Source organism: Lissotriton vulgaris, chromosome 5, assembly GCF_964263255.1.
Source record: "Lissotriton vulgaris chromosome 5, aLisVul1.2, whole genome shotgun sequence".
NCBI classification, from domain to species: Eukaryota; Metazoa; Chordata; class Amphibia; order Caudata; family Salamandridae; genus Lissotriton; species Lissotriton vulgaris.
In genome coordinates, this window is record NC_141693.1 from 1,716,203,627 (window position 1) to 1,716,224,469 (window position 20,843).

General features: G+C 48.0%; 1 protein-coding gene across 1 annotated transcript in view; it reads left to right on the forward strand.

Moving 5' to 3' along the window:
• Positions 1-20,843, forward strand: part of ITGA2B (integrin subunit alpha 2b) — a 320,876-nt gene that overhangs the window by 55,896 nt on the left and 244,137 nt on the right. Inside the window, exon 3 of the mRNA XM_086923897.1 lies at positions 8,054-8,151. Within this exon, the coding sequence (XP_086780023.1) occupies positions 8,054-8,151 (98 nt within the window). The remainder of the gene's footprint in view (positions 1-8,053; positions 8,152-20,843) is intronic.

Genomic DNA, 20,843 nt, shown 5'->3' on the forward strand with positions numbered 1-20,843 from the left:
GCCCGGCCAGGCACTCCCGCCCCTCAGGTCGCTCCAGCCTGAGTGGGCCCCAGCACCATTGGCCTCAAAGCCGTCCTGGCCGTCCCTACACCAGCCATAACTCTCTTAGGGGACCCCTCCACCGCCTTTTTGGCCCTGACACGTCTCTGCGCCTCCTCTAACTCGGCCTCCCGTTCCTCCTCAGAGGTCGGGGTAGGAGGCCCCTCAATCTCGGACCCCCACACTGCTCCCACTCTGGCCCTGGTCTCCTCAGCCCACCGGACCTCCCGGATTTGCTCCAGGAACCTCTGCTCCCTGTTCCTGTCTTCCCAGGACATGGCACCCCAGATCTGCGAGGTGGAGGCGGGCAGTAGCCCATGAAACCCACCCCGGGCGGAAAACAACCCCCTAGGACAGGACTCTAGCCCACCCCCCCCCCCAACACCCAGGAATCCAGGCCCAGGGAACACCCCCTCTTCTACCTGCCTCCCAGCCGACTCCCGTCCCGCAGGGGCAGGGGTGGGCGCCCTAGAACTCGTGGACAGGTCGATGGAGGCATCATCCCATTGCCCCACGACCTTAGGCTCTGTACCCCCAGCCTTGCCCAACCCCAAGGACAGGTCCTCTACATGATCCCCTTCCTCCAAGGTTTGAACCGCCCCTTCAGCCCCAGGGAGGTCCAAAGCATCAGCAGACAACTGGGTGCCCGGCCCTGCCCCCTCCCCTACATCTACAGGCACCAGGGCAGTAACCTGTTGCTCCTGTTGGGGCTCCACGCCCCCCTTTACAATCCCAGACGCCCTAGGCAAGAACTGGAGCGGGGAGAAGACTCGCGGGGGCAGGCTCTTTCGTTTCCCGCCCCGCGCCGAGTCCCTCGGTGCTCCGCCCAGCCGCCGCACCCTTCCCCGAAAAATCGTCCTCCTGGCATGCAATAACCGCCGCCGCGACCCTCGCCGAGGCCGCGCGCGGGGTCCTGGAGCACCCGACCCAAGACTGGCCCAACACACCTGGCTGCAGGAGATCTTCTCTCCCGGCGCGCGCCTGCAGCAACAGGGCCGCCCGCACTTCCTCCGACGAAACTCCTGACATTGCCGATTCTCACGCGGCCGGCGTGGGAAACTGGACCTGCTGCCGTTGGACAGCCACGCGACATGAGCAAATCGAAGAAATCACCCCCGGCCTACTCTAACACTGACCCTGACCTGTTCACACTATCCCTTTCTTTCTCCCTCCCGATGGTGCCAGGCGCAGGAAGAGGAAGTTCCCTTCCTCCCCTGCGCCTATATACCCACCCCCTAACTCCTCCCCTTCCCCTGCCTGCCCTATCCTGAGCGAAAGACCCCGGGAGAAGACTAGTCTGTGACTGTGCTTCCCCCGGGGCCCGGCATTCAAAGCACAACTGTTGAATGTCGATTCAACAGTTGTTAACTCTGCTAGAAAACTGTACCACGAGCGATGCACCTTCAAACATAAACATGTTTGAAGGTGCGCACGCCAGCAGTATTACAAAGAACATGGAACTTTCTGCAAAGCAATAAACATAGAGAAAATACCATAGAAGAACGCATTACATGTTTTACCACAAATATGGAACAAAAACCCTTTACAGGCAGCCCGCTACTATAAGCCACCGCAGGACACCGTTCCCTCCCTTATACCCCTGTCATGTATGTTTAATGTACAGACCCCATAAACCCCTTCTCCAGCTGTGTGACTGTCAAGGATGGGCAAAGTCAAGCACAGCATTTGGGGAGTTTTGTCCATTGTAAAACGGGCATGCTACACAGACCAGGGTACAGAGTGTCAACCACCTATTGGAGAACTCAGGTAGGGTTTCATGGACTAAACATAGGGATAAAACAGTCTTTGCACCAGTTAACACACTCCAGACTAATAGCATAACAACTGTGCGTTTACTTATTAAACATGTTATTATTACAAATCACTGCAGCTACAGGAAAAGGAATGTACAGCATCTTCAGCCAGCCAGGCAGCTATTTAATTTAATGTAATATATTTTACTTATTAAGCACACACATACACCCATAGGTACCCTGGCGTTTCTTATAACTGATTCATCATGGCTAGGGGCTTATATATACAAACAGCAAACCTGTGGACTAACATATAGGAAATAGCCAGCTTCTTAGAAGCCTCCTACACATTAGCCGCAGTGGGTCCCCCTGAAGTTACTGTAGACTATTCCAAAGCCACCGCATGAGCGCGCCCACCCAAGGTAACTGGTGGCAATCTAGCCACATTGAGTAAGTTGGCCTTCTCAGATCTCACACTGCATCTTGGTACACACAAATAAAACTTCATTGACAAAGGGCTACACCTGCTATCTTAAAGTGCTGAAGGATTTAAATGTTTTCCTTTCATTAACTGGAAGCCAATGTAATTTGCCCATCACAGGAGAGATGGATTCAGGTTTCTTGATATTCAGAACCAGTCTCGCCCTTGCATTTTGGACACAATCTGTTCAGGGATTTTCAAGCCACATCCAGGTGTATACAGTTGCAGTAGACCAGCCTGGCAAATACAAACAGATTCACAAACGTTTTCTCTCCATGGCCTGCCCTCCGACAAGACTATTTGGCCGCAAACCGTGCCCTTTGTTATTTCCTATGATGACACACGTATTATTTAAATGACCCTGCCGAATCAACACTCTATGAACATCAGCCTACTTTCTTAAGCTCACTTTTGTTGTGTACATGCACCTGTATACGCCTATCTGTTTACTTTTCCTGATTTATAGTGGTCCGATTCCAAAAAGGGTCATTTTGTATATTATCTGTTTGCCCCCATGATGTACAGTGCTCTGATACCCGAAAGGGTCATGTTTGCGCTGTATAAAACTCAATAAATAAATATGTCTCAGGTGATAGCTGACACAATAAATAATTCGCTTCAGCACCTCAGTTGGAAGAGAAAATTATTTACCACACATTTTATTTGATCCTTCCATGTGAGGCTGAATCAATTTTGACCCCCAAACCGCCGCAGCCCGCAACCTCAGACAGTTGATCGACGACTGTGCCAACACCCTCGCCCCGCTCAAGAAACCCTCCAACAGCCACACCAACAAGAGAGCCACCTGGTTCACCAACAAGCTCCAGGCCTCCAAACGTGCATGCCGGAAACTGGAGAAGACATGGATCAACGAACGCACACCAAACAACCACGCAGCCCATAAGGACGCCACCCGCAGACACCCCCACCTCATCAGATTAGCCAAAAGATCCTCCTTCAGAGACCGCTTGGATAACAACGCACACGACCGCAAAGAGCTCTTTAGCATCGTAAAGGAACTCTCCAACTCCAACACCAACGACATCCCGCCCTCACAAGAACTGTGCGACTCACTAGCCATCTTCTTCCACCGCAAGATCGCTGACATCCACGACAGCTTCAACACCACGACCACCCCGACTGCGCCAGACACCACCCCCCCTGTGAATACCACCAGCGCCAACCACCTGTCACCCTGGTCCAACGTCAACGTCGATGAGACACGCAAGGTCATGAACTCCATCCACTCAGGATTTCCGTCTGACCTATGCCCACACCACGTATTCAACAAAGCAGATGCTGCCAATGCACCCCAACTACGGAAGGTCATCAATATCTCCTTCGAAACAGCGGCATTCCCGGAAAGCTGGAAGTACGCCGAAATCAACGCCCTCCTCAAGAAGCCCAAAGCGGACCCCAAGAACCTCAAGAACTTCCGGCCCATCTCCCTGCTCTTGTTCCCGGCAAAGGTCATCGAAAAAATCCTCAACATGCAACTGGCCCGCCACCTGGAAGACAGCAACATCTTGGACCCGTCCCAGTCCGGATTCAGACAAAACCACAGCACCGAGACTGCCCTCATCGCCGCCACAGCCGACATCAGGCGCCAACTAGACGACGGCGAAACATCAGCCTTCATCCTCCTGGACCTTTCAGCCGCCTTCGACAGGGTCTGCCATCACACTCTAAAGACACGCCTCCTAGAAGCCGGAATCCAAGAGAAGGCTCTTGACTGGGCCACGTCCTTCCTCTTCGGAAGAACCCAGAGCGTCCGCCTCCCACCCTTCCGATCCAAAGCCACCAACATCATCTGCGACATCCCCCAGGGCTCATCCCTCAGCCCGACACTGTTCAACGTCTACATGGCCCTCTCGCACAAGTGGGCCGCCATCACGACCTCAACATTATCTCCTACGCCGACGACACCCAGCTCAAACTATCCCTCACAAAGGACCCATACACCGCCAAAATCAACCTCCACGAGGGAATGAAGGCCGTCACCGACTGGATGAGGAGCAGCCGTCTGAAGCTGAACTTTGACACTAGAGAGGTCCTCATCCTCGGACCCACCCCCTCAGCCTGGGACAACTCCTGGTGGCCGACCACACTGGGAACAGCACCAACACCCACCGACCATGCACACAACCTAGGATTCATCCTCGACTCTTCCCTCTCCATGTCGAAGCAAGTCAACACCGTCTCCTCCTCCTGCTACAACACCCCACCGAAACAAGAAGAACGGTGACGGTGGCCCTCGTCAGCAGCAGACGGGACTACGGCAACGCACTCTATGCAGGAATCCCAGCCAAACACCTACGACGACTACAACGCATCCAAAACGCCTCCGCCTGACTGATCGCCAATGTCCCCCGCCGCACCCACATCACCCCCCACCTGAGAGACCAACACTGGCTCAATAAGAGGATCACCTTCAAGCTCCTCACCCACGCACACAAAGCACTCCACAATGCCGGACCAGCCTACCTGAACAGCAGACTCAGCTTCCACACCCCAACCCGCCAACTTCGCTCCGCCAGCCTCGCCCTCGCAGCTGTCCCTCGCATCCAACGAACGACCTCCGGCGGCAGATCCTTCTCATACCTTGCCGTCAAGACCTGGAACACCCTCCCCACCCACATACGGCAGACCCAAGACCTTCTCGCCTTCAGAAGGCTCCTCAAGACCTGGCTCTTTGAGCAGTAGCAGCATCCGCCGCCCCTCCCCTCAGCGCCTTAGAACCCTTAAGGGTAAATAGCGCACTCTACAAGTACGCTGATTGATTGATTGATTGATTGATTGATTAATAATGAGCGAAAGTTGTCAGCTAGCTTATGTTTTAGCATTTAGTGGTTAATGTGAATCTGTGCGACTCCTTTGTTTGGAATTTCAATATGTCTTGATGGTTGTGTTCATTTATTTATTTTAAACCATTTTATAAGGGTTTTCACATTTTAGGATCATTACACATTTTTATTTACCAACGTTACATGTATAGTACCGGAAGACATATCATAAGTACTAAATCATGGTTACAGGCGGCTAAGAATAGAAACTTACAGTGTGAAGGGGTCAAATGATGCTTCAAGGGAACTTGCTTTCCACCGGTGGCCTCCCCCCTCCTCCTTGTATGTCCGATGGTGTGAAAAATAGGAAGAGGTTCCAAATAAATGATGTTATTACTTGGTCTATCTTCTTTATATAAGTATTATCAATAAGGAAGGGAATTGCACGAAATAAGTATAGTAGTTTTGGAAAGATTGTCATTTTAATATAGTTAGTTCTACCAATTATGGATAAGTGAAGGTTATTGACTCTAACAAGATCTTTTTTTATTTTTGTGATTACAGGATCGTAGTTAATTGTAATCATTTCGTTAGTATTTGGTGAGATGTTGACCCCTAAATATTTTGCATGTCCAACTCTATATTGACTTATATATGGCGTGTTATCGGTGCAGACAACCATCGTTTTGTCTTTATTTAATGAGTACCCTGAGTACTGGCCGAATATTTTAGTAACTACTCCTATTTCCTCTATAGCCTCAGTAGGATTAGTTGTTAGGATCGCTACGTCATCGGCATAGGCAAGTATTTTAGTATTATATATTCTAGTCTTGACTGGGGTTATCCTTGGTGAGGTTAATAATTTAGTGATTAAGGGATTAATATATAAGGCAAATAGAAGTGGTGAGCACGGACACCCTTGTCGAGTCCCTCTCTGAATGTCTATATTTTCAGACTCGCAACCTCCCGTCAGGACTTTGGCTTTAGGTTCTACGTATAAAGCTTTTATTTGGAATTATGGGAAGACAAGACGGGCTATAACTAAATTAGTGTCACCTACATCCCGAGGCGGATTAGCAGTTCCAAACTTAACCTACTACATGTGGGCCGCCATTCTGCAACAGATGTCCGTCTTAACCACTTCTAAAATTCCAGAACGAATAAGATCTCCTCATGACTTTCCCTCTATCTATGAACTTACATTAGGAGATACTGCGCGCGGACTACTGCTAAGACAAATCGAGCCATCATATTATAAAAAGATTAAATTTAAAATAGTGACAGACGCATTCAAAATATGGACTAAAGCTACTAGAGTACTATCAATACCTAAATACACCAAATATACACCTTTATGGCGTAGCTCTATAATCCCGCAATATCTAAATGATAATGTTACTAAGCGCTGGGAAAATGTAGGCATCGTTACTATTGGCGACTTCTTAAATTCAGATGGCAGAATCACTTTCAACGAGTTATGCCACAAGTTTAAACTTACAGTCGGTCAGAATTAGTGATATTTACGGGATTCTTATAAACAATCACCCAGATGACCTAGGGAAAATAGAGGAAAGTTGGGCTAACAAACTTAATAATCCCAATGTGGATATAGATATGGTGCTACAATTATCCTCTAAAGTCATACTCGCAAGTAACCTAAAAGCCCAAATTTATAAAACGGCTTGTAATCTATATTATACACCGGCTAAATTGTTCTCATGGGGTAAGGCTAGTCATGATAAATGTCCTAGATGCGCGCTCGGTCCTGCAGATTTAATACATATGTTCTGATTGCCCGAAACTCGAACAACTAAAAGAGAGAATATGTAAATTCTGGGCTGAAATTTTTGGCTGGGAGATCCAAATATCAGCTACCTTGGTTGTATTAGGTTATGATAGCTCTTTAGAACTTAATAATTCAGAAATATATACAACTTATCTGTGCACAGCTATATACAGAATTATGCTAGCAGCCCGATGGAAGGATACAGAGGCACCTACATTCCAGGGCTGGATGAATAGACTCCTTGCTACATACAAGCTAGAAACAGCAATATATAAAACTAGAGGGAAAAAATCCAGAGCTAAAGGGGAATTGATCTGGGCTCCTATAGCTAGTTGGTATAATCAGCAAAGGGCCTGATTTTAAACCCACTTGAACCTTGTTGGAATACTTGTCTAATTTATATAGAAGTATGGAGTAAGATAATGAGGGTATAGTGCATGTCGAATATCTATTCCAAAACTGTGTCCTGCTTTATTATCTATATATCACTATACCTGTCACATACAACACAAAGACAATTTGTACTATTGAGTGTATTTAATGTATTATGTACAGCCTTTTTGCGTTCCTTTACAATTTGGGGAAAAACCCCCCACTATATTAGAATGACGATACTATATATGTTAATTACTATTTACTGCTGTAAATTTAAAGTTTGCTCAATAAAATTTAAAAAAAAAAAAAAGAAAAATAGGAAGAGGTAACAAACTGAGAACTCATGGACGAACCAGGGGAAGGGGACTGGGTGTGGGGGTGTGAGTGGGCAGCTGGACGTTTGTCGCTTGTAACTATGCTTTTGGGGTAACGGGTTCAGGCAAGAGGTGGCTTGGAAGAGTCCTGGAGGTGCCTGTCAGTGTTGAATGTGCATGTATATCATGTGAGGAACTTCGGGAGGGCGAGAGCCTGCTTGAGGCCTAGAGAGGGAGAATGCAGCAGGACACCTCGGTTGGGACCGACTTGATGGTTGTGTTTGAGAGGGGATGGTATGTTCTGGATACGACTTTTGTCGTTGCTAAAGGCCTACTGATTTGTCTGCTCTGAAAGACTGCATGTTGCATCTTAGTTCAGATTACACAATAATAATATTTTGTATTTAGCACTTCTCATGTACGTCTGCCGATTCTAGGTGCTGTAAATAACATGCTTTACTATTACTTAGATGAATTACATGAATAACTTAAACACTAAAGTTGTTTAATGTCCCCTGCAGGCGATCGAGTGGTGAACAAGAGCTCCATGACAATGGAAGTCTACAAATCCCAGCAGTGGATGGGAGCCTCTGTCAAGGCCTGGAAAAATAAGGTTGTGGTAGGTATTGGGAATGGTTTGCAATATGGATATCTGGAGGTGAGGCGGCAGATGGAATAGTGCCCAGTGCAGGACCTGTAAATGGAGAAACCAGGCTCTGCCACTCAGTCCAAGACCAGACCGACAATGCATTCTGTACCCACAGTCATGCAGTAACAGAAGATACAGGACCTCTTATCATAAATGCAAAATGTATTGCAGCCTCTTGGGAGGGATGATGAAAACTACACCTCAACCCCAAGGGCCACAGTGAGGAAGCTGAGATGGGCTCCCTGGCTAGCATTGTCTCAGCTATGGTTCTCATCAAGCCCCTCTTCTTCTCTTCCAGCCGTCTCCCCTTCCAAAGATCTCACTGGGCGATAAAAGGCGCCATCCCTGGCACTTGCCTGATTCTTGTCAGAGGGGTGAGCCAGTCCTACTGTGGACTGATCGAGTATGGAGCGGTGTTTTGTGCCCACATCTTTCTGGGCTTCCCTTTGTAACTTCTGGGCTAGCTGACGCATGGTGTCTGTTGCTTGACGCAGCTCTGGTAATAGGTTTTTCCTGTTATTGAATTTACTCACGATTTGCATGAAGCCTTTTTTGGCATAGTGTAATTCGAATACCCGTCCTGAGTCCTGATCCAATGAATTAATACCCTTTTTATTCTGTTCTGAAATTACTGCAATCAATCAATCATTTGTAGAGGGTCTCAAGGTGCTGGGGGGTGAGGGGGGTGCTGCTACTGCTCAAACAACCAGGTCTTGAGAAGTCTCCTGAAGGTCAATGTCCTGGGTCTGCCACAGGTGTCTCCTTTATACTAAAACTCCCTTCTGCTGCATTTTCTAAATTTCACCTTTCTTAGATTCTATTTTTAATAAGGTTCTCTGTGCCTACTCTGAGCAGATGGTGCCTATAACTGAGTAAATAATAATTTAATGCCAAAGATGCACTAAAGAGGATGTCAAAGAATGCAAAATTTTACATAAATAGTATTTGTAAATTTACACATGTTTTCTTTACTTTCAGAACAGAAATTTACTGTGCAATGCCCCTCTTGTTTTAACCTGTGTGAAGAATATTTGTTATCTTGTTATATGTTTTCCTTGGCCCTGAGGAAGGTGACACTGTCACCGAAACGTACGTCGGCCCAGCATCCACAAATCTGGATATAGTTTGGTCAAATCTACACAGACCAATTTCTAAACTGGTAGAACCACCTCATCTAGGTTCTTGTTGCAATCTACCAAGTACACCTTTTGGGTCTCTCTGTCTCATTGTGTCTAGTTTGTTTTCTAATGTTTGTTAGGAATGTTTTTTTATAACTATGATGGTATGTATGGTATGAAAGTTTATATGTGAGAGTGTTAGGATTGAATATATTGTTAGGGGCTTTTTCTCTTAAGTCAAATTTTTTCACTTCTGTAGTTTCTCTGTTCACACCAAATGTCTTTTACACTGGTGAATTTCTGTAAAATATGTTAACTGACAAAACGAAATATGCAGATGCATAAAACATTTTCTATAAACGATATAAAGTATATATAAAAAATAAATAAAATAAAAAATATGTTTTGATAATACCTTCAAGTGTTAGCTTTTCTCTCTGACATCCTTCTCTGTATAAAGATTGTTTAAGATTTACTCTTAGTCAAAAAGCAATATAGGTCATTATCAGAGGTATTTCGCATATGTTTGCTTTTGTCTCCCCCCTCTGGACCTAAAAGTACTTGGGAGAACTCTCTTTCTTTGCCCGTTTGGCCGAGGTTCCCGCGTAGAGGGCGTTGCCGTATTCCAGTCTACTGCTGACGAGGGCCTGGGTGATAGTCCTTCTGGTTCCGGCGGGGATCCATCTGTAGATCTTGAGAAGCATGCAAGGTGTTGACTTGCAGGGTCATTGATAGCGATGAGTCAAGGATGAACCTTGGGTTGCGTGCGTGGTCGGTGGGCGTCGGTGAAACTCCCAGTGTGGCCGGCCACCAGGAGTCGTCCCAGGCAGAGGGGGTAGAGCCGAGGATGAGGACCTTCGTCTTGTCCAAGTCCCGTTTCAGGTGGCTGTTCTTCATCCATTTGGCGGCGGCCTTCATTCCTTCGTGGAGGTTGGTTTTGGCGGTGGTGGGGGCCCTGATGAGGGAGAGGATAAGCTGGGTGGGGAAACATCCTTTACGACACAACTTTCACTACGCAGTACCTTTACAACGCAGGTTTAACAACGAAAGTCATTACAACGAATTGCGCTGGGGGGCGCTGCAAGATAGGGAATAGTTTAATTTACTATCCAAAACCTTCCCTACTATCCACGTAACAACTTGCGTTGTAAAACCTGCGTTGTAAAGGCATGTGTAGTAAAAGCATGCGCTATGATGACATACATCCGCTGGGTGTCGTCGGCGTATGAGATCATGTTGAGGTCGTGCGGTCGGGCTATGTGGGCGAGCGGTGCCATGTAGACATTGAAAAGTGTCGGGCTGAGGGATGATCCTTGGGATACGCCGCAGATGATCTTGGTGGCTTTAGATCGGAATGGAGGGAGACGGACACTGTGGGTTCTGCCGGTGAGGAAGGAGGTGGTCCAGTCCAGTGCTTTGTCGCGGATCACTGTGTTGTGGAGGCGTGCGCGTAGGGTGCGGTGGCAGACTGTGTCAAAGGCGGCCGAGAGGTCCGGGAGGATGAGGGCCGCGGTTTCTCCGTAGTCCAGCCGGGTCCTGATGTTGTCAGTGGTGGCGATGAGGGCAGTTTCGGTGCTGTGGAATCCGGATTGGGACGGGTCTAGGATGTTGTTCTCCTCGAGAAAGCGGGTCAGTTGCCTGTTGACAATCTTCTCGATGACTTTCGCTGGGAACGGGAGTAGGGAGATGGGCCGGAATTTCTTGAGGTCTTTAGGGTCCGCCTTGGGTTTCTTGAGTAGGGCGTTGATCTCGGCGTGCTTCCAGCTCTCCGGGAAGGTGGCGGTCTCGAAGGAGCTGGTGATGATCTTGCGGGGATGGGGTGCGATGGGGCTTGCTTTGTTGAAGATGGTATGCGGACAGGGGTCTGATGGTGAGCCGGAGGGGATGGTGTTCATGATTTTTATGGTGTCGTAGTTGTTGATGTGGGTCCAGGAGAGCAGGGGTTCGGCGTGGCTGGGGGGCGGTGATTATGGGGTGTCGGAAGCTGTGGGGGGGGCCTGGTTGTTGAAGCTGTCGAGGATGTGACAGTAAACAGTAAACTGCTTCCTAAATCCATTGGAATTCTATTCTCCTACTCAAACCTTTATGGAAGAAAGTGCTTTCTATTTCTTCTTAGGAATTAAGTCACAATGTCGCTTGTTAGCTGGCTACCTGCTTCCAGGATTTCAAGTTTGTTCCTGTCCTCTCCTCAATTCCAAGCTCCTTTTATTTCGCTGATCTTCCATCTGCTGCTTGTTGCTACCTGACGTCTTGCCTGATTCCCAGAGTTTTTATGCTATCTCTAGTTTTTTTCATTTGGGGAACTGGAGTTTTCTCAAGTTGCTTTCATCTTTTCATCCATATTTCCGAAGCTGGTGTCTGGTGTGGGAAAGGAAAGCAGCTGGCCTTTTCTACCTGTTAAGAAGACCTTCATGAGTCACCAAAAATCCCTGCATTTAACAGGTTGCCACACGAAATGGATCAAAAACACAAGATCTTCTTGCTGCAGTGACATCTTAGATTGCCCAAGTTCAACTCCTGACAGAAAAGGCAACTCAGTGCGATTCCTTGGCAGTGCTGTAGCAATGTTTATTGGATCCACCCTTATCCCGACTACCTGAACATAAATTTAATGGAAATCATGCAAAGTGTAAGGAATTGCTCCATTTTTGTGTGATCCATGTCATGCTTCTGATCATGCTACGGTGGAATTCACAGTCAGTAATACATATGGGAGTGATTTGGCATCACCTACCCTATTGATGGCGCAAGGAAGCCCTCCTTTGGATAGTTATTCTTCTTTCTTACATACCTCTAATGCTGTTCTTTAAAGACAAGACCAAGGGTATTCAGCACAGGATGGATTGCTGGAAAATTCTCAAGGGGCAATATAACTTCAAACTTGTATTATTAAAATGTACAGCCCACACGAGAGAAACTGACTGGTTGGATTCAACTCTGTTTTCCTTTTTTTTTCAAAAGGTTTGAACAAGGAGCTGAAGCATTAGCTGTCTCAAGTAGGTAGACCAAAGACCTTTCATTATTTTATTATCACTGGCTATTTGAAAGATATTCAAGCCAAAGATGTTGAAGGAAATACCACCTTGCAGTATAAGCAACAGCCGTAGACTACATGTCCAGCACTCTCCATTGTAGACGGGGCCACCAGGGCAATCTTTCATCCTTCTTTCCTGGACTGGCTCTCTTTCAAATGCCTCAGTGCCACAGAATACTGTTATTCTTTCCTCCAAGACCCTCGCAGTTAAATCAGAACACAGCATGCACTCATCCTAAGCTCTTCACCATAAATGTCTATTCAGCTATGATCATATAAATTTGAGGCTTAGTCACCGGTTTATCCTTTCCCTCGTTGTGAGATCCACATGGTATGGAGCTAGACAACATCATCACATGGATTATGTTTTACACCCTGAGGTGTCAAGATGCCACGTTATGTGTGACCATAGATATCAACTCAAATCTGTAAAAACCGTCCTTCCACTTTGTAACTCCACGCATCTTAAGAAGTCTCGAAGAGGTCTTATACTTTAGATGTTTGAAAGTTAAGACCCACATTAAAGAAGCCTCTTGTACCTCAGCTACTGGCACCAATTTAGAAACTAATATCTGATGTCCAGAGGTGTTTAAATATTATTTGATTTTTTTGGGCTACATAGACTCAATGAAAAGTAGCGTTTGTTTGAAAATTTAATTTGGGAAAAAAAATGTAAACTGCAGAGATGGTCAATTATTCTCATTACTGAAATTTACCATATTAAGCATCTAGATACAAAACCGAATTCCCTTATACAATAAATATAATATTTTCATGCATAAATATGGCGGATTCCCCTATATCTCTCTTGTCTGCCAAATTCCCCACCAATTTGCCCCCTCGAGTGAATTTTAAAAATAGTCAAAACTTAATATTATAGGGGGGCGTGGCTAGCGACCAGCCAAGATGGCCGCAGCTTAACGGAGCTCTGTGACCTACAGGGCCTTCCCCACAATATCCGTCTACTTATCCTGCCAGACGACGGTGCTGCATCTTAAATCCTGAAGCGGGAAAGCCTCCGCATCGCTGTACTCCCCACTGAAGCGACGCTCCACCGTCGAGCCGATTTCGGCCTGGCGGGGCCGCCGGAGCTGGGGCCTAAATTTCAGACGGGACCCGTGGGAGCGCCGACTAGTGCGGCAGTGTGATCTCCGGAAGTGACCGCAGAGACCGGGACGAGGGGGCGACACAAACCGGGACCCCACGCCTAAACCCAAAAACGGTTCGGGATCCCTTCGGCGGCCGGTGGGGGCACACGCCGGCCCGGATCTGGGACGGAGGAGGCGACGGTGCCCTGACAGAGCTCCCAGGCCGCGGGGACAGGTGGCGGTGGAGCCCCACGAATCGTCTGACTGGCCAGAAGCGGGTACCACACAAAGGACTGGCGAGACACTGAGCCACGATGGCGGTGGGTGAAGCATTGCCATTGCGGCCCACAATACCATATGGTGCCCAGCAGTAGTGAGGGATCCCTGTAGCGCCACTGCCCAACTCCATAATTTTCAAGGGGACGGGGCCGAGGTGTGGACACGCAGAGCCTGCGGTACTGGTACCCGACCTGCAGGGATAGTGGCTGGACACCCAAGCGACTTAAGGGGATCCCCAGAAGAGAGCCTGCACGAACAACGAAGATGCTCTCCGGATAGCACTTGGAGGCCCTGGTCCCAGACTACTGACACCAGAGTGGGGGTGGCGCAGGGGCCCACTTGCACACCAATTGCGCATTGCCATCACATGGGACTCCGTGTTCTACACCTACAATAAGGAACAATGAGTGGAAGGGGGTCAAGAACGCAGCAGATTCCCCGACTAGACAAATACGCATACACCAAAGATACTACAGACCCTGTTAAGGGAGATACGCTGCAACCATCAGCCCGCCCGGCCGACAACCCTGATGCTGCTGAAGGGGTCTCTCTCCAGGATGTAATGGCAGCCTTGAATACAATGCAGTCCTCCATGGGTACAATCTCCACGGACATCTCCCTCATGCGCGCGGACCTCGCCAAAATGTCGGATCGCTTACGCGATGTTGAGAAAACGACAACAGAGCTACAGACCAAAGTGCACAAGTTAGAAGAAGATAATACACTGCTGAAGGCCAAGCTGGACGAGCAAGAAGGTAGATCCCGGCGCAATAATGTACGCCTGGTAGGGGTACCGGAGACAACAGGGGGCCCAGCCCTTGACCTCTTCATGGAGGGTCTTATCCAGAACCAGCTCCAACCGAGAGGGCTCTCTAACTATTTCTCGGTGGAGCGGGCCCACCGAGTGCTTGGAGGCAGGCCGCGCCCGGGGGCTCTGCCACGTCCGATCTTGGCGCGCATTTTCAACTTTCGTGACCGTGACGCCATCTTGCAGGCCGCACGAGTTGCCCCACCAATCAAAATCGACAACTCAGAAGTCACCTTCTACCCTTCTACCCGGTAGTAGCACAACAACGGCGAAGTTTCACAGAGGTAAAGAAGGAACTCCGCGTCAGAGAAATAAAATACTCTATGATTTTTCCAGCAAGACTACACGTGGAGTCGGAAGGGAAAACGTGGTTCTTTGGATCACCAGGGGAAGCAAGAGACTGGCTGGAGGGCTGGCGACCAGCTAGAGGACCCAGGAACCGGGATGCGACGCACAACAATCACAGTGGAGAAAGGCGACAGACAGAGAATTAACGTCTGTAGACAAACTTCAAGTACGGTACCTCTTCAGACTGCAGCTTAAAAGGTCCCAACAGATATCTCTGATGCTCTGCAGGGATACCTGGACATGACCCATAGTGAGGCGCTACACAGGAGGGCGAGTTGAAACAATGAACAAAGGGCCTACTGCAAAATACGGCAGGTAGTGCCGAAATGAGGACTGAGGACTCCGACAGGTAGGATCTACCGAATCTAAGCAGCAATGTCTGGAATGTATTGTAGAGGGAAGCTTTACAAGGGTCACAGAAGACTCACTCTCACGTGTTATGCAGGTTGTAAGGGATTGTAAGCGCTCTGCTCAGTTGGGGAGGTGGACGGTTCTGGATCCGCCGGGCAGGGAGGCAGGGTGGGGGGTAGGGATTTTGTGTACTGAGAAGTTTGTAAGGTTATGTTTTGAGTTTATGGTTCCACAGTCTCTCCTTGGAATATCACTGATAGCTACACTGACAGTATATACACGAAAAGGACAATTTTTCGTAACAGTAGAATGCATTTATGTACATGGCGTATACTTTGACTTCGATAGGACAGGAAGTGCAGTCACGCGGCTGACATCAGACCACACACTATGCCAAGACGTGAGGTTCAAGATAATTGCTCCCAGACGCCACGATCGACCGTCATTTCATGGAATATCAACGGGTTGGGACACAAGATTAAAAGGGGATTGGTTCTGCAATATCTAAAGCGGAAGGGCCCCACTGTGGCTCTACTCCAAGAAACACATTTAACAGGAACAGCCTGCAAAGCATTAAACTGTTGGGGGTTCAGAATGGCTGCCCATGCGGAGTTCTCCTCTGGATCCTGAGTGGTCGGTATACTGATACATAAGAGCTCTCTCCTGGTGATCAAGAAATTTTGGACGGATGACCAGGGACGATTCACTGCAATAACCTTGCAATGGGAGGGACGAATATACAACATGGTCTCAGTATATTTCCCCCCGACACTCCACCAGACAGCCTTCCAAGACCTTGGGAAGCTCCTGCTCGATCTCCCCGAGGAAGAGATGATCATAGGGGGGACCTAAATACCGTAATTGACACGACTATAGACCGTAAACCGCCCAGAGAGGCAAACAGATCCAACCAGGCCCTTAAGGAATTCATGGACGCCATGGGACTGACTGACATATGGAGAATTAAACAACCTACTGAGCACCAATACACCTTTTACTCTGGGGCACAAACAGTCTCTCCCGCATAGATTATATACTGACGTTAGCAATATCCCTGGAACAAATAACTGCGGTCAAACACTTACCAAGAGGGATTTCCGACCACTCCCCGATTCAACTTACCTACACCACACAGCTCCCTAGAAGGCAGAGAATCTACCCACTATACCCAGGCTACCTAAAGAATCATAAGATTGCCAAGGCGTTGATAAAATCCACTGAACACTACTTTACGGAAAATACGTTGACCGTAGACTCACCGTGCACTCTATGGGAGGCGTACAAACAGTAATTAGGGGGCAAGCTATCTCGACCATTACACGACACAAACAGGAACACAGACGGAACCTTGAGACCCTAGAAGCAGCAGTGCAGCGGGCAGAGACGGCCCACACCATGCATCCAACTGACACCACCCTGACACTAGCATCCCAAGAATTCAGAGCCTATGCAGAGGATATGGCAAAAGCTAGACACACTAACACTCTACATAAAGTATACGAGCTGGGGGACAAGACGGGGAAAATGCTGGCATGGCTGGAAAAAAGGGAAAAGGCGGATAGATGGATCGCACAACTAACACTAGCGGACGGTACTACCATTACAGATCCCCAACTTATAGTGGAGGAGTTGGCAACCTACTACGAACAGGTATACACTCCACGCGTTACAGCGACAGTAGATGACTGCATGCAATTTCTACACGACATACCAATGGCCACACTGCCGTTAGAAGACATGCACACACTCGAAGCAGACTTCACGGCTGAGGAAGTGGGGAAGGCGCTGGCGGCACTTCACACCGGAAAGGCAATGGGACCTAACGGCCTACTGATAGAGCTATACAAAAAGGTTGCAAGCAGGGTCATGCCCCACCTACTCAGCATGTATACTGACTGTCTAGCGCAAGGGAACTCTACCCAGAGACCTAAAGGTTAGCTACGATCGCGGTGATACACAAACCCGGAAAATCTCCGGACCAGCTCTCTTCTTATCGCCCAATCTCCCTAATAAATGCAGAAGCAAAGATATTGGCTAAAACACTGCCGCTCCGACTGTAACCACACCTTACGACATTGGTCCACCCCGACCAGTCTGGCTTCATGCCTGGACGAAACACCTCCCTTAACCTAAGGCATCTCAACGGTGTACTGGCCCTTACTCAGTTGATCCAGGAAGATGCGGCCATCCTCTCGTTAGATGCTACAATGGCGCTTGACCTCATGGAATGGCCGTTCCTATTCGCAGTGCTCCGTAAGATGGGTTTTGGCCCCAAATTCTGAGGGTGGATCAAACTACTGTTAACAGAGCCCCTAGCCCAAGTAGTAGCAAATGGTCATATATCAATGGAGATCACATTGGTACGAGGGACGAGGCAAGGCTGCCCGCTGTCCCCGCTCCTCTTTGCGCTAATATTGGAACCACTTGCGACATGGATACGCTCTGATCCGTTGCTCCGCAGGATAACATGGGAGACAGACTGGGAGGACCGCATCTCGCTTTTTAAGCGAATGACGTACTGATATATTTAATGTCCCAGACGAAGTCCCTGGGGGTCCTACTGGGCATCCTTACGGCATACGGAACAGTATCAGGGTATACTATAAACTGGACAAAATCATTGCTATACATATCACACGGCCCAATACCAACACTCCCTCCTGACTGTGCATTACAAATTGTAACCAGAGGATTTAAATACTTAGGAATATATGTCACCCCACAAGACTCTGTATTCATGGAAGAAAACCTACTGAAACCCCTAAAGAGACTTAGATCGGACATTACACACTGGAGATCCCTCCCGCTGAGGCTTCTGGGAAGGGCAGCACTATTCAAAATGCTTGCACTTCCCAGGTTCCTCTACGCACTCCAGAATATCACTTTCCCGGTCCCCCTTTCCTATTTCAAAGCAACTGACGCTGAAATTTCCTCCTTACTATGGGACGGGAACCAGCCCGTATAGCACAATCTAAATTGGTACGTAGCTGGTATGACAGGGGAATAGCCTTGCCAAGCGTTAAATTATATTACTGGGCTGCACAACTGACGATCATTAATCAATGGCTACACGCCCCGCAGGATGACCCAGCATACAGATTATACAGAAGTATACTACCAGTAGACCGCTTGATGTAGGCCCTTTACACTAACAAGAGACGACATGCACTCACAGGTCCCACGGCCCACACGATCAAAATTTGGCACACAGCACAGAGAGCTCTGGGATGGGAGGGAGTGCTAACACTGGCTACCCCACTCTGGGAGACGCGCCGCCTGGGGACCCTGGCGAACACTAAAGGGTTCAGGCAATGGGACCTTATAGGCATCACGAAAATCGGTGATCTGTGGGTGAGGGGGGAAATCCTTACATTTGCAGCTCTACAAGGAAATTATTGGATGGCAGACACTGAACTATACCGTTATATCCAAATCAGACACGCCCTCCAGAGTGCTATCCCCCTAGGCACCAAATTAGCAGACTCTTTGCGCCTTGAAGATAGACTTCTTACAGACTATATGGACAAAAAAGCCATATCACAGTAAGTTACTCAATAATCTCCTGGACCCTATGGTAGTCCTGAGGAGCAAGTGGCAAGTAGAATTAGGAGACATTGAGGACTCGGACTGGATGGACGCGCTAGCATCGGCCAGAGAGGCAGCGATCCCATCTCGGCTAAAGCTTGTACAACTTAAAGTGCTACATCGCATATATTACTCTTGCACCAAGCTGCGCAAACTCGGGCACGCGCTCGATCCACTCTGCCTCAGGGGATGCGGACAAGTCGGAACACACTTTCATATACAATGGGAATGTCCAAAGATAGAAGCCTACTGGGAGCAAGTGTTAACTGGGATCTCGGAGGTGGGGGCGGTAGAGGTCCAGCGAGACCCTGGGTGTTGCCTACTAAATATTTGGAAGTCTACGGACCTTAACCTGGGACTACAGAATTGGGCAACGCTTGGGATGGTGACGGCTAAGCAGAATATAGCCAGGAACTGGGGCTCCGGGGTGGTGCCTACACAGCTGCAATGGGAAAATGACATGGATGTCGCTATGATGGCCGAAAAAGCGGTTTATACACACAGGGGATGTCCCAAAAAATGGTCCAGAAAATGGTGGAAGTGGAATGAATCCTGTGGCAATGTTTGTGAACATCCGCGGATGTCATCAACCCCTGAAGACAGACCATGAATATAGAGGGGGCCTCAAGATTAGTTTACAACAAAACTCTAATGTCATGGTAAGGGGAGGAACGGTGAGATTGATGTCAACTGCTAGGCAACTCGAAAATGTATTAAGGTAACTTGTCATGTACGCAGTAAAACGTGTAATGTACTGATTAATCACAAATGGAAACGATTGATGTTTATTGATGTATGTGAATTCCTGACAACGAAATAATAATAAAAAATGTTTTAAAAAAGCTTAATATTATATGTAATATACCAATTGTTCAAACCTACACTATGAGGACCCCCCACCCCATCCCATGGTCTCTCAAACAACAAAACTCTGGTCTCTTGCACACGTTACAAATGTCTGCAATGCAGTTCAATTATTGTAACTGATTTTTCCGTTTTGTGAACAAATTACCAAGAGAACATTTCATTTTTGAATCGTTAATTTTGACAACCATGTGTTAATTGATCTCCATTACTAGATTATGTTACACTCCTAGATAGGGGTGGTTATCAATGGTGTGGGTTGATAACATTTGATGGGTTTCAGAAAACGAGTTTAACTGAAGTGTAAAAAGTGAGAGATTAATCATGGGGGGGGACACATTTGCTCATAGATGAAGAGGAGTGTGTCCTTGCACATTAAACTTTTTTGTGTTTAAGGGCAGATAGCATTACTTGAATATGATTAGACTTTGCAGACAGTGGTGAAAAGGCTAGACACCTCTATTTAGGGGAGGGCAAACTAATGTGTTCATTTCTGATCTTCTAATGGAATGTGGAAGCAAACACATTTAGAACAAGGCAGTGACAGCAGCTGCTAATATACAGTGGTGGGCGGTGGCTTGGGGAATTAATAAGAAATGTAACAAAAAAGACTTACCTTATGCTGCCTTGTACCTCTGTGTTCCTCTGCTCGCCTGCTCCCGGCAGTCCCAGTGCATTACTGACTCCCCATCCAATCCAGATGCTGCTCTCATGCTATTACCAAGCACGAGAGCATTGCTGAGATTGCCCTGAGCGGGCTGGTCTGACGCTCGCTCAGGCACAGGGAGTCTGTGCCGTTTCTCCACACGTCTGTGGAACACAGTGAGGTTAGAAAAACCTAAGTGTGCCTGTCTGTTTGGCCATCCTAAGACGGCTGGCCAAACCGACATGTCCATTTACAGTGCCCACCACTTCTCCTCCCTGCCGTGGCCCGTCAGCCAGTCACAAGACCAGGGGCAACCAGCCAAAATCCCCAATCCTATTTAATGCCTGTGAACGGCATTTCATAGAACCCTGCACTAGGAAAGCAAGCTGCTGCGGCTTCCATGGTGCTTTCCATCCAGGTGATGAAGAGGGACCACCTTCTCAGTAAAAGCAGACTTCCCCCTCTCTTCCACACTCAGCAGTGGTCCTGGTCAGAAACCCCCCGGCTAGCGCTCTAGGCATCTAACCTTGCTTGGACAGCA